The sequence below is a fragment of the Giraffa tippelskirchi genome, chromosome 4 (genome assembly GCF_054371585.1).
Source record: "Giraffa tippelskirchi isolate mGirTip1 chromosome 4, T2T-mGirTip1v1.2.pri, whole genome shotgun sequence".
Lineage (NCBI taxonomy): Eukaryota > Metazoa > Chordata > Mammalia > Artiodactyla > Giraffidae > Giraffa > Giraffa tippelskirchi.
Window position 1 is genome coordinate 54755635 of NC_137278.1, and position 13455 is coordinate 54769089.

General features: G+C 40.2%; 1 protein-coding gene across 41 annotated transcripts in view; it reads right to left on the minus strand.

Moving 5' to 3' along the window:
• The window catches only part of IMMT (inner membrane mitochondrial protein), a 40286-nt gene that overhangs the window by 24449 nt on the left and 2382 nt on the right, over nt 1-13455 (minus strand). For all 41 annotated transcript variants that reach the window (XR_014082748.1, XR_014082747.1, XM_081592834.1 and 38 more), the window contains exons 2-3: nt 3022-3095; nt 2108-2297 (exon numbers count right to left, since the gene is read on the minus strand). Coding sequence is in view for 13 of the 41 variants with exons in the window: in XM_081592834.1 (XP_081448960.1) it covers nt 2108-2297; nt 3022-3095 (264 nt within the window). In the remaining 28 variants the exon portion in view is untranslated. The remainder of the gene's footprint in view (nt 1-2107; nt 2298-3021; nt 3096-13455) is intronic.

A 13455-nucleotide genomic window follows, 5' to 3' on the forward strand; every position in this document is an offset into this window, starting at 1 on the left:
GAATAAATGAAAAGTACAGGCATATCCATATTGTAAACAAGTACGAGAGCAAGGATTTATGTGCAGGTCCATACAGAGATAAGGACAGAAGTGTAAATAAGAGCCACACTGCCAAGGATACTGAATGTCAACCGAAGAACCAGCAAAAACCATAAACCACAGGAATAAAGGAACCAATAGCCAGCTCCTAGGCTAACATTTAACCACTCTTGGCTTCAATTTTCTTATTCATACCATGAGACAATCTCAAAGCCTTACTTGTTTTTATATTGTTTTTAAAACAATAGGAATGAAAGTCCCTGATTAAGTGATACAATGAAAATATCATGAAAACATCACAACACTTATTCTAGAAGATTCTCTAAAACTGATAAAAGGATGGCCTAGATGATGTTAAGAGTGACTGGGGGGCGGAGCCTGGAGGTGGGAAAGAAACGCTGTGTGTAGGGAGGAACAGCACTGCTGACCTGCTGAGTATTTCCACTTATCAGCTCTGTCTGCATGTCTGCATTACACCACCTCAAAATTTGCAGTCTTTTTTTTAATTCTTATTTTTTAATAACTTTATTCATTTTTAGCTGTACTGGGTCTTCATTGCTGCATGGGCTTTTCTCTAGCTGCGGTGAGCAGGGGCTACTCTTCGTTGCAGTGTGTGGACTTCTCATTGTGGCAGTTTCTCTTACTGCGGCATGTGGGCTCAACAGATGTGGCTCCTGGGCTCTAGAACACAGGCTCAGTAGTCGTGGCACATGGGCTGAGTAGCTCCACAGCATGTGAGATCTTCCTAGATCAGGGATCGAACCTGTGTCACCTGCATCAGCAGGCGGATTCTTTACCACTGAGCCATCAGAGAAGCCCGTGCACTCTTCTTAATTTGCTTTTTTTTATATTAATGATTGTATCTTGCTATCAGGTAGCTAGGTTAGAATTCTTGGATTCACCTTCACAGTTGCTCATATTTTGCTTGCTATCCTCTCTTGTTTAACCTCTAATATTTATTCTTTTTCTTGCCACTATTCTTACCCTATTTCTGACCTTTAACAGCAGGGTAGCAAAGGTGGAGCAAGAAGAGGTCAAGGCTATTGAGAATGACACTTGGAAGTCATGTCCAGGGAGAAAAGAACACTACTCTGAACTGTGTAGCCTGACTCTATGCTCCTGGATGTTTCCAGCTATTTCTCCCAGGTCACGTAGCTCAAAACAGACCCAGGACTTCAGAATGAAGCCATAGGATTCTGCTTCTACTGAAGCTGCTACTCTATCTTCCTGAGCCAGCATAAACACTTTAAAGTTCACATGAATGAATAAACCATGTAGAAAACTAAGAACATTTTGTATCATTTGGGGTAGAGGCAGGAGAAGTCAAAGGATACCTGCTTTTCCATATAGTAACTCTGTCACAGGTCTGGTCTCAAGACCTTACTGGAGAAAAGACCTCTACCCAGTTTCTAACAAAGAACTGGTCAGCCATGTTCAACCTCATAGACTAAGGAAACACTCAATACCAAATCAGCAAAATTCATGCTCACTTTCATCAATCTTTTTTTCAAGCACCTGTTTGAAAGAAGGAATATGTACGATGTTAAAAAAAAAAAAAATTGTAAGCCTCATGGAGAAAAGAAAGATGAAACTGAAGAAAAGGCACAAAGTTCCAGAAACACTGGAAGATATTCCCGTCACTGAATCAGTATGTAGCTGAAAATTCTGTGACTGCTCTGTGATCTAAAAGGAGCCACTACTAACTATAACACGGGGATCCTGGTGTCACGGCCAGTCTTCGTTCATGCTTTTTGCGTCCTAAGTCAGAGTCTGAGAGCTGCAGTGCTGGAGGCTGACACAGAACCCCTGGGCCCGCAGGGCAGCCAGGGTTACTTCTACCCAAGCTGCCCTTCCATTTAACCTGTGGGCCACGTAATTATTTTCTATGTGATGTGGACTAAATGAGAGCACTTATGGGACTCCAAAGGGATAAAAATCCTGCTCTACGAAACATTAATTCAAGTTAAAGAAAAATGACAAACAATGCTGGCAAAATATTTTCAAGATGAAAACAACCTGCTTTTCAAAGTATTCCACAGGATAAACTGAAACTGTTTAAAACTCTTACCGGTTTCTTTGGCAATGGAACAGTGTAAGATGGGGAACCAAGGACCATCTCAAAGAGTTTATCTGAGTAAGGTATAGTTTTCTCTACATTCTTTCGGAAATGGGAATCCCATTTGGCATACAGGATGGTGCCACCAATACCACCACCAACAAACAAAATGCCAGCTCCAGCAATTTTGCTAGCAGACAACCTAAGTGAAAGAAACAGGAAACACAGGTTTAATTTTTTTTGACTCTCCTAAACCTTCTCTCCTAGACCAGTGTAAGTCTCACAGACCTTAAAGCTCCACTTCTCTACCACTGATTCAGATCACAGCAGCCCAGTTTATCTCCACACGCTGCACATCACCTTTCCCTGGTTTGTTTTTTTAACATGTCCAAAATAAAAAATAACATTTCTTTATGGATAACTTTTCCTTAATACAGTAATATCCAGGATAGGAAGAATGAAGCAATCGGCCCTTTCATACTTAAAACTTAGCATGTTCACACTCATGAGGCTTCCTTTGAACCCCAAAAACAAGTATCACTAATTTTCAAAGCTCCTCTCCCCTAATTAAGCATTTCTGTAAATATAATAAAATAAGTATTAAGAAGAACTAACAAATACTTTTTAAGTTCCAGTGTGCTGAGTTCTAGATATAAATCTATTTGCCATATAATGGAAGCCAGCACAGGGAGAGGGGGATGTCTACCTTGGATGACTTTCAACCACCAAGGAGCCAAAAGGAGCACCATAACAAATTTTCACCTACAAATACATATGCTCCAAAGGTATTATGAGAAAACTCCAGTGTCTTTACCCTTTAAAAAACAAGATTTTAAGTAGATATTCCCATATTCAAGGAATGAATACACACACGCACACTTCAGCACACAGTTAAAAGTCTGTTTATAGGGAGATATGCTACATACCGAGAACTGCCTGAAGTGGAGTATCTGCAGCATGGTCGCAATGGACGGAGAACAAACTTCCCACAGAGACAACTCTAGAGGGGAAGGAGAAAACATTACAACAATAGTTACAGGAATCTAGAAGGCTTTTAGGGTGGGGAAGGCTTTTAGGGTAGGGAAGTAAATCCTTTTACTACAAATACAAATGTCTTTCTTAAAATTTTATTTTACTTTCATGAACCAACTTACCATGAAACATATTTACAGATCCTTAAAAACAGTGACACTTCCTGCACCCCAAGACTCATATAAAATTAAACATTTCAAAAAAAAGGGACTACTTTTAAATTTCAAAAAAAAGGATTATTTTCAAGATTTCAAAAAAAGGGACTATGAAACCACTTTCCCCTCCTCCCCCATTGGCTGCACCATGCAGCTTGTGGGATCTTAGTTTCCTGACCAAGGACTGAATCTGGGCTCCTGGCAGTGGAAGCATGGAGTCCTAACCACTGGACCACCAGGGAATTCTGCAGGCCACTTTTTTTTTTTAAATTGAAGTATAGTTGATGTGGGCTTCCCCGGTGGTTCAGTGGTAAAGAATCTGCCAATCAATACAGGAGACATAGGTTCAATTCCTGGGAGAAGGAAACAGCAATCTACTCCAGTATTCTTGCCTGGGAAATCCCGTGTACAGAGGAGACTGATGGGCTACAGTCCATGGGGTAGCAAAAGAATCAGACACAGCTTAGTGACTAAATAACAACAATAACAACAACATAGTTGATGTACAATATTATATGTTTCTGGTTTACAAAACAATGTTCACAAATTTTTAAAGGTTATATTTCATTCATAGTTATTATAAAATATTGGCTATATTCCCTGTGTTGTACAATATACCCTTGTAGCTTATTATTTTACACACAGAAGTTTATACCTCTTAGTCCCCTACCCTTATCTTACCTCTCCTGGTTCTCTCCCTCCACCGGTAACCCACTAGTTTGCTCTCTTTATCTGTGAGTCTGCTTCTTTTTGTTGTATCTTTTTATATTTCACATGTAAGTGATACCATATAGTACTTGTCTTTGACTTATTTCACTTAGCACACTCTGATTATAAAATAATCCTTGCATGATTTTACTCTGATGGTTTCATTTTTTTACATTTAAATCTTTGAACCCAGTGTAAAGTATATGGTATGGATTAACTATTTTTTCCTGAATGTCTATTCAGTTGTCCCTAAATCACAAACTGAATAATCCATTTCTTCCAACAATTTGAAATGCCACCTTAAAATATACTCAATTTCTTGATGCATTTAGATTTCCTAATTTGTTCTACTCTTCCACCCTATTCACACACTTCTATTCACAGATTCAGAGACAAAGACCACAATGTTTTAACGACTGCACCTTACAATTAGGTTTTAACCTGGTAGAGCTAGACCTCTCTTCTAGTATTTTTTTTTTTTCAGAATTTTTCTGGATTTTCTTGCTTTTGTTGTTGTTTTGAAAGCTGAGCTTTCAATTAAACTGTAACAACTGTAATATGCACCCTGATTTAAGAAGAGATTAAATTTGAAAAAAAAATTACCTTTTATGACAAAAAATAGCACCAGTAAGTTTCATACCTCTATACCAAAAAAAAATAAAAAACCTGACTATATCCTGACTCAAATTAATAGGTTTTTTTAATCTGAAATAGTGGCTCCTGATTTTAAAAATTGGCTACCTGCATAGTCTATAATAAATTTTATATTCCTAATAGAGCTTTACAAGTCAGGAAATTGAAGCTTTTTATAGTTTAATCTTACAAATATGAATCCCTAGATACAAAGTTTAATCTTGCCTATTAAATATATATACACCTATATCTTCTAAGTCTCTTAATCCTCAAGTCTTTTACTCTATAGATGCTTCCTCCAGTAATTATTCTGTTGGAAGAATCTGCTTGTTTGATCTGCAGAATTTTCCACAGACTGGATTCTATTCAAGGTGCAACTTAAAACATGCCAGTCCTCTGTATTTTCTGCAACCTGGAGCAGAAACCAGACACTTGACCAGACTCAGGTTTACCCTCTTTGGCAAGACTTTACATGGTAGTGTTCTCTTTCACTATGGAGGCACACAACGCCTGCCTGTCTCTCTTTTTGTAATGTTATCAACTGTGCTGATTTACAATGTCTAGATCCATTAATTTATTGGAAGTTGCCAAAAGTGGACTCTGACTCTATTTTTCATTTATAATTTGACATATTTAATAAAGAGATGCTTAATGCTTACCCTCATCTACAATTTAGTTACTCAGCAGTACAGTTTATGGAGGAAAGGAAGGATAAATGGTTGATTCTTTTTATCCTTTTATACAGTTTTCCTCTAATGAGGAACAATTGCAGGGTTTTTTGGTTTTCATTTATTGTGACAGATTGTATTTTCCAAAACTTGCCACATTTCGCATGCTTTTCTAGAACCTTGCCACCTCCCCAGAACCCTGCAAGCTTATACGACCCTAAGAACCTCCTAATGTAACCTCCTTCGAAATGAAAGATAATTATTTACTTATATATTATTTCCTTGTGTGTATACATGCATGCGTGTGTGCTAAGTCACTTCAGTCATGTCTGACTCTTTGTGACTCCACGGACTGTAGCTCACCAGGCTCCTCTGTTCATGGGATTTTCTAGTCAAGAATACTGAAGTGGGTTGCCATGCTCTCCTCCAGGGGATCTTGCCAACCCGGGGATCGAACCTACATCTCTTAACATCTCCTGCACTGGCAGATGGGCTCTCCCACTAGCGCCACCTGGGAACCATATGTATATATAATACAATGTAATTTTTATCTGTATAATAATAAATATAATTTACCGTAAAAGAACAAATAATGCTATGGTTAATTAATACCACTAGGTTTGGGGTAATCTGTTATACAGCTATAACCAACCATATGCTTGCACCTGGAAATGGGGTGCTACTATAAAACATAAAACACGCGGTAATGACTTTGGGATGGGACTAGGGCGTGGAACTGAAAGTTGGAAGGGCCTTGAGGAGACTGTTAGCAGAAGCCTAATGATCTTCACAGAAGCTGTTTTGGTGAGGGCTTAAGAAAAGCATGAAAAATATTTTGGGAACCTGGAGGAAAAAGAAATCTTTGAATGTAGTGGTAGAAGTTTATCAAAACTCTCACCATGGTAAGGTGTGGAAAACAGAAAACTAGGCATCACTGTACATAATGAAGGGGCTTCCCAGGTGGCACTAGTGATAAAGAACCCGCCTGCCAATGCAAGAGGTGCTGGAGACACGAGTTTGATCCCTGGGTTGGGAAGATCCCCTGGAGGAGGGCATGGCAACCCACTCTAGTATTCTTGCCTAGAGAATCCCATGGACAGAGGAGCCTGGCAGGCTACAGGTCATGGAGTTGCAAAGAGTCGGACATGACTGAAGAGACTTAGTACACACTATCTGATGAACTGATGGATTTAGCTAGACAGAGTATCAAGCAGAATGTTCACAAGTGCCAACTGGTTCCTTTCAGCAGAGTATAATAAGGATAGAGTCAAGCTTCTAAAACATAAACCAAAAAAACTGTTTAGCTTGCAAGCAAAATATGAAGGAAATATAAAGGACCCAGTACTTGGTGGGTTAAAAATAAGACTGTTTCTCATTCTCAGCCTCTCCAGTTAGCAAAGATCCTTTAAGACCTCTGTTCTATGAGGTGTTCCTCACAGAACTTTTTACACTGAGAAAAGGCTCACTAAGGACAACCTTAAGAGTATGTAACCCACATTCCTTTCATTAAACAACAGGACTGCTGAGAATCTTAGGGGTTTCAGACCACAGCAGCCTCACAGGGAGCCTAAAATGGAGAACAGCTTATCCTGGTCAGATTTATGGGTGTGGCTTTTGTCTAATGGAGAAAACCCCAGGAAGACCCACAAGAAACCAACAAAGTCATCAAGATGAAAAACAGGCCAGCCTGGATTAAAGAGGAAAGAGCACAAAATGAATTGAAGTTTTTGGACTCCAGAACATCTACAGACAGACGTCAGTCTGAGAAAACGATTCAGCTGCCAACAGGCAACGTTTCTAGAATAGGAAGGATAATTTAAGGAGTGAAACCTGAAGCCCAGAGGGTAGAACCAAAAGTTAAGGAGAAACATTCCCAAGCAGAAGGACTAAGTCCTAATTAAGCAAGCAGCAACTCATGCCAGATAGATATGACATTTGTTATAAACAGTGACTGCTGTGTGTCGCTTTTTTTTCTGCCTTTTGGGATGGGAGTGTCACACTATATTGTACACAGGGTACATGGGGAACATATAATTTGTCTCTTTAATTCACAGGTCTTTAGACTGAAAGGAAAAGCACTTAAGGAACTGCACCCAAAGGATCACACCCAAGATGTTTTGTGTGCAAAGGGATCTGATTTGATGACAAGATCCTGGTCTGTTAGTCTAAGCCTGATGCTGTGATGGAATGAGGTTCTGGAGGGTTCTGAGGAAGGTTGTGGGAGGGATGTGAGTTGTTGTGGCTAGAGGGCAGACCATATTGTCCAAAACTGACTACAGTAATACTTCCTGTGATATTAGTTTTTCCAGCAGCTCGCTATTCTCCATCAAACTGACATCTATGCACCATTCCCTGGAACCAGGACAGGCCTAAGTTATCAATTTACTAATAAGGGCAGTGAAAGTGATACTCTGTGACATCTGAGACCAGGACATAAAGGGAACACAGCTTCTGCCTGGCTCTGCCTCTCATCACACTTGCTCTTGGAACCCAGCCACCAAACAGTGAGGAAGCCCAGACATGTAAAACCCCACATGTAGGTGTTCCAGCCAACAGCACCAGCTGAAGTCTCAGTTGCAGTCAGTATCAACTGCCAGACATGGGAGTGAGGAGCCCTTTGAGATGACTCTAGCCCTAGCCACTGCCTGACTACAGCCTCACAAGGGATGCTGACCAAACTGGCCACCTGAGGAAACCCCCAGAACTGAGTGAGGCAATAAATACTTTACCCCAAGTTCAAGGTGCCTTATGTAGTTCAGTTCAGTTCAGTTCAGTCGCTCAGTTGCGTCTGACTCTTTGCAACCCTGTGAATCGCCGCACACCAGGCCTCCCTGTCCATCACCAACTCCTGGAGTTTATCCAAACTCATGTCCATCGAGTTGGTGATGCCATCCAGCCATCTCATCCTCTGTCGTCCCCTTCTCCTCCTGCCCCTAATCCTTCCCAGCAACAGGGTCTTTTCCAATGAGTCAACTCTTCTCATGAGATGGCCAAAGTATTGGAGTTTCAACTTCAACATCAGTCCTTCCTTATGTGGTTTGTGGTTTAGTCGCTAAGTCATGTCCGACTCTTTGCGACCCCAGGGACTGTAGCCTGCCAGGCTCCTCTATCCATGGGATTCTCCAGGCACGAATACTGGAGTGGGTTGCCATTTCCTTCTCCAGGGATCTTCCCAACCCAGGAATCAAACCAGGGTCTCCTGCATTGCAGGTAGATTCTTTACCAACTGAGCTATGAGGGAAGCCCCCTTCCTTATGTAGTTACCACAAACCAAAATAGGATCTTTATCAACTCACAGATTTAAACATTTTTGATGGATTTAAACAAGCTGCAATTATTATGTTTGAAAACTCAAATTGTCCCAATTTTGGCCAACGGATATTACTTCAAGTTTATTATGTGTTATATTACTTTAACATTACACACACACACACACATACACATCTATTTATCTATCTTTAGATATCTATCTAGAGGGCTTCCCAGGTGGCACTAGTAATAAAGAACCTGCCAAACAATGCAGGAGGGCTTCCCTTGTAGCTCAGATGGTAAGGAATCTGCCTGCAACACAGGAGACTCAGGTTCAATCGCTGGGTCGGGAAGATCCCCTGGAGAAAGAAATGGAAACCCACCCCAGTATTCTTGCCTGGAGAATCCCATCAAGAGAGGAGCCTGGCAGGCTACAGTCCATGGGGTCGCAAGAGTCAAACATGATTTAATGACTAAACCACCACCAACGCAGGAGACTTGAGAGGCACGAGTTGGATCCCTGGGTCAGAAAGATCCCCTGGAGGAGGGCACAACAACCCACTCCAGTATTCTTGCCTGGTGAATCCCATAGACAGAGTAGCCTGGTAGGCTACAGTCCATAAGGTCGCAAAGAGTTGGACATGATTGAGCATGCATGCACACGCTTCATGTATCAGGTCATTTCCAACTACCTGGTGCTTTTTCTCTGCATGGTAAAATTCACTTATAAAAGTCACCACTTAAAGTGCACATATCAGTGCCATTTAGTACATCCACAATGCTATACAACCATCACCACTATCTAGTTCCAGAACAGTTTCATCACTCCAAAATAAATTCCTATACCATCAAGTCTCCCCACATTCCCTTCTCCCTAGCTCCTGGCAGCAATTATCTACCTTCTGGCTCTACAGAGCCTGTTTTGAACTTTTCATATAAATGGAATAATGCAGTATGTTGCCTTTTGTGCATTGTTTTTAAGGTTCATCTATGTTGTCACATGTATCATGTATGTAACTGGTACTTAATTTCTTTTTATGGCTGAATGAACTAGTTTGTTGTACAGATACACCATATTTTGTTTATCTAGACATCAGCTGAACATCCGAATTGTCTCTATCTTTTGCTATCAATATTCACCTACAAGTTTTTGTTTGAATACCTGTTTTCAGTTCTTTGGGGTCATATGGTAATTCTATGTTTAACTCTGCACCATTTTACATTCCCACAGTGAAGTATGACGGTTCCAATTTCTCCACATCCTCACCAACACTTGCTATTTTCTGTTTTTATCAGAACCATCCTATTGGCTACCAAGTGGCTATTTCATTGTGGTTTTGATTTACATTTCCTTAATGTCAAAGGCTCAACGTTCAGAAAACTAAGATCACGGCATCTGGTCCCATCACTTCATGGGAAATAGATGGGGAAACAGTGGCAACAGTGTCAGACTTTATTTTTTTGGGCTCCAAAATCACTGCTGATGGTGACTGCAGCCATGAAATTAAAAGACGCTTACTCCTTTGAAGGAAGGTTATGACCAACCTAGATAGCATATTAAAAAGCAGAGACGTTACTTTGCCAACAAAGGTCTGTCTAGTCAAGGCTATGGTTTTTCCAGTGGTCATGTATGGATGTGAGAGTAGGACACTGAAGAAAGCAGAGCACCGAAGAATTGATGCTTTTGAACTGTGGTGTTGGAGATGACTCTTGAGAGTCCCTTGGACTGCAAGGAGATCTGACCAGTCCATCCTAAAGGAGATCAGTCCTGGGTGTTCATTGGAAGGACTGATGTTGAAGCTGAAACTCCAATACTTCAGCCACCTCATGCAAAGAGTTGACTCACTGGAAAAGACCCTAATGCTGGGAAGGATTGAGGGCAGGAGGAGAAGGGGACGACAGAGGATGAGATGGTTGGATGGCATCACTGACTCGATGGACATGGGTTTGGGTAAACCCCAGGAGTTGGTGATGGACAGGGAGGCCTGGCGTGCTGCGATTCACAGGGTCGCAAAGAGTCAGACACGACTGAGCGATTGAACTGAACTGAATGTCAAAGGATTTTGAGCTCTTTTCTAGTGCTGTTGACCATTTATACATCTTCCCTGGATAAATGTCTAGTTAAGTCCTTAGCCCATTTTTTTATTTGGGTTGTCTTCTTGTTCCTAAGTTGTAGGAGATCTTTACATATTACAGATACTAGATCTTCATCAGTTATATGATTTGAAAATATTCTCTATTATTTTCATTCTTGTGTCATTTGATGCAAAATTTTTTTTAATTTTGTGAAATCAAATTTATCTTATGTCTTTTGGTGTCCTGTGTTAAGAAACCACTGCCAAATCCAAGGTCTACCTCCAAAACTCGTTCTTAAGCACCAGACTAAACTCTCTCTTTATTCATACAAACTAAATATCCTAACTTTAACACAAAAAATATTGGACACCTCTTAGTTCTGGAATACCTTTTATTAATAATAAACAACAATACAGAAAAGACATTACTGTTTCAAAACAATTTGCCTTGACATATAACTTTGTAATAAATGTTGTAAGGTTAGCACTGCTGCTTCCAACCTATAAAAATATGTTTTTAACAAACAAAACAAACAAACAAAAGGAGAGATAAAACACAATTTCCATGCGATGTTTTGGTACAGACCACTTATTCCTTAGCCCTACCAAACTAAAGTGAACATAGAAAAGGAAACCACAATCCTGAAAACAGAGACCATAATACAAGGCCCCTCACATAAACCCTATCTGGAGGTTACAGGTTTCCTTTCTAGACTAGGGGGTAGCTATAACTGACCTTTTTGAAATCTGTCTTAAGAATTCCTCCCACACAAACAGAAGACATCCAGACATTAATGGCCAGTTCTACATTTGAAATACAGATTAATATGCAATAACTTTTTCTATAGTTAACTAAAAATATTTTATAGGAATCATGCATTAAGGTTAAAAATATATCACACAAAAATACAGTAAGTTTGACATGAAAGTAGTATTATTTCTCAGTAAATTCATATTCTAGATCTAGGAGAAAAAAGGGCTATTCAGTTATGATAAAGAAATGATAGATGTTCATCAGTATGGCAAAAGCAGGAAGGTGACATTTCCCTAGTTTTCTCTGCATCTATGTGTGGATATATATTACCTATATATTCTCAATCCTGTGTTCTAAATCATGATGTAAAATGTATTCCAAAATGGTTTGAAAGCAACTGATCTAGAGAAATAAAAATGAAGAATAAAAAAAAAGATTCTAATATCCGTAGAAGTAAACAGGCTGCATCATATATTAAACTACTTTCTACTGTGTACACCTCACTACCTACATCTATTACTGAGCAACAGTGTTTTATTATCCTAGTGAAAAGAAATAATTCTAAAAGATGATAGCTAAAAATATCCACACGCAAGTTCAGTCTTAAATTAGCCCTGCTATCAAACTTGGTCTTAGTTAAATAAATTAGCTTAGTCAGTCCTCAAGAATAATAATGTCTCCTTCTCTTTTAAGATCAATGCATATGCAGTGACCACTCCCAAATTTATAGCCTGAGAGAGGGTCAGGCTACACTGAAAGCCCAGGTCCTCCAAACCCCGTGTCCTCCTCAAAAAAGGTTGGGTCTGGCCATGCAGTCCTGGGACTAAGAGAAGATGGATGGTGTCAGGTCTGGCAAGTGAGGAAGAATCAGGGCTCTGAAGCTTATTTCTGGGAAAGAAAGAGCAATTCATTCCTGCTGAATGCCCACATGGGTGACTAAGTCCAGACACTAAGAATCAGTTAGATGTCAGCTGAGGTGGTTAATTTTATATGTCAAAATAGGTGGTTTCAGACGAGATCAACATTTAAATCAGTGAACTATGAATAAAGTGGGTTGCCTTCCACAATGTGGGTGGGCCTCATCCAACCAATTGAAGGCCTGAATAGAACAATAAGACCAGCCTGCCCAAGCAAGAGGCAATGTCTCTAGCAAACTAACTTCAACCAAAACTGCACCATCAGCTCTTCTGGGTCTCTGGCTTGCCAGCCTTCAGACTGAAAATGTACCATCTCTTCTGGGTCTGTGCATATCAAGCTGGCCAGCCTCCATCACGAAGGTTGGACCTGACAGCCTCCACAACTGCATGGGTCAATTCTTTATAAGTCATTCTAACTATATAAGCATCCTATCGGTTCTGTTTCTTTGAGTGTTAGTCACTCAGTTGTGTCTGACTCTCTGCGACCCCATGGACTATAGCCCACCACTTTCCACTGTCCATGGAATTTTCCAGGCAAGAATACTGGAGTGGGTTGCCATTCCCTTCTCCAGTGGATCTTCCCAACCCAAGTACTGGACCCAGGTCTCCGGCACTGCAGGCAGATTCTTTACCATCTGAGCCAAGTTTCTCTAGAGAAGTTCTAAAACCTATGAAGGTTTAAGGGAAGTCACATCCTCTTATGGAAATTAGGAAAAATTCACAGAACACATTAATATTTCATTCAAACATGTCATACTTGTGACATGTTTATTTACTGAGCATCTATTAGGAGCTAGGGACTATTATGAGTACTGATGTGAATACAATCCCTTTGAGGAGCTTCCATTTTAATGTGGAAAACACAATAAATACACAGTATGTCAGGTGGTATACGAGCTACAAAGTAAAACCATGTAGGGTAAGGGTAGGTTCCAGAGTGATGCAAAGGAGAGAGTGATCAGAGGTGTCTTAGATAGGGAAGACCTCTCTGAAAGAAAAGTGGTATCTGAGAAAATATCTGAATGAAGGGAGTGAGCTAAGCAAAGAAAGATGTGTGGGAGGACTTCAGGGCAAACAGCAAATGAAAAGGCAATCAGAAGAACAGAAGGAGGCAGAGTAAAAAAAAAACTAAGATATGCAAAGAGCCAGATCATGAAGAGCCCTGTGGA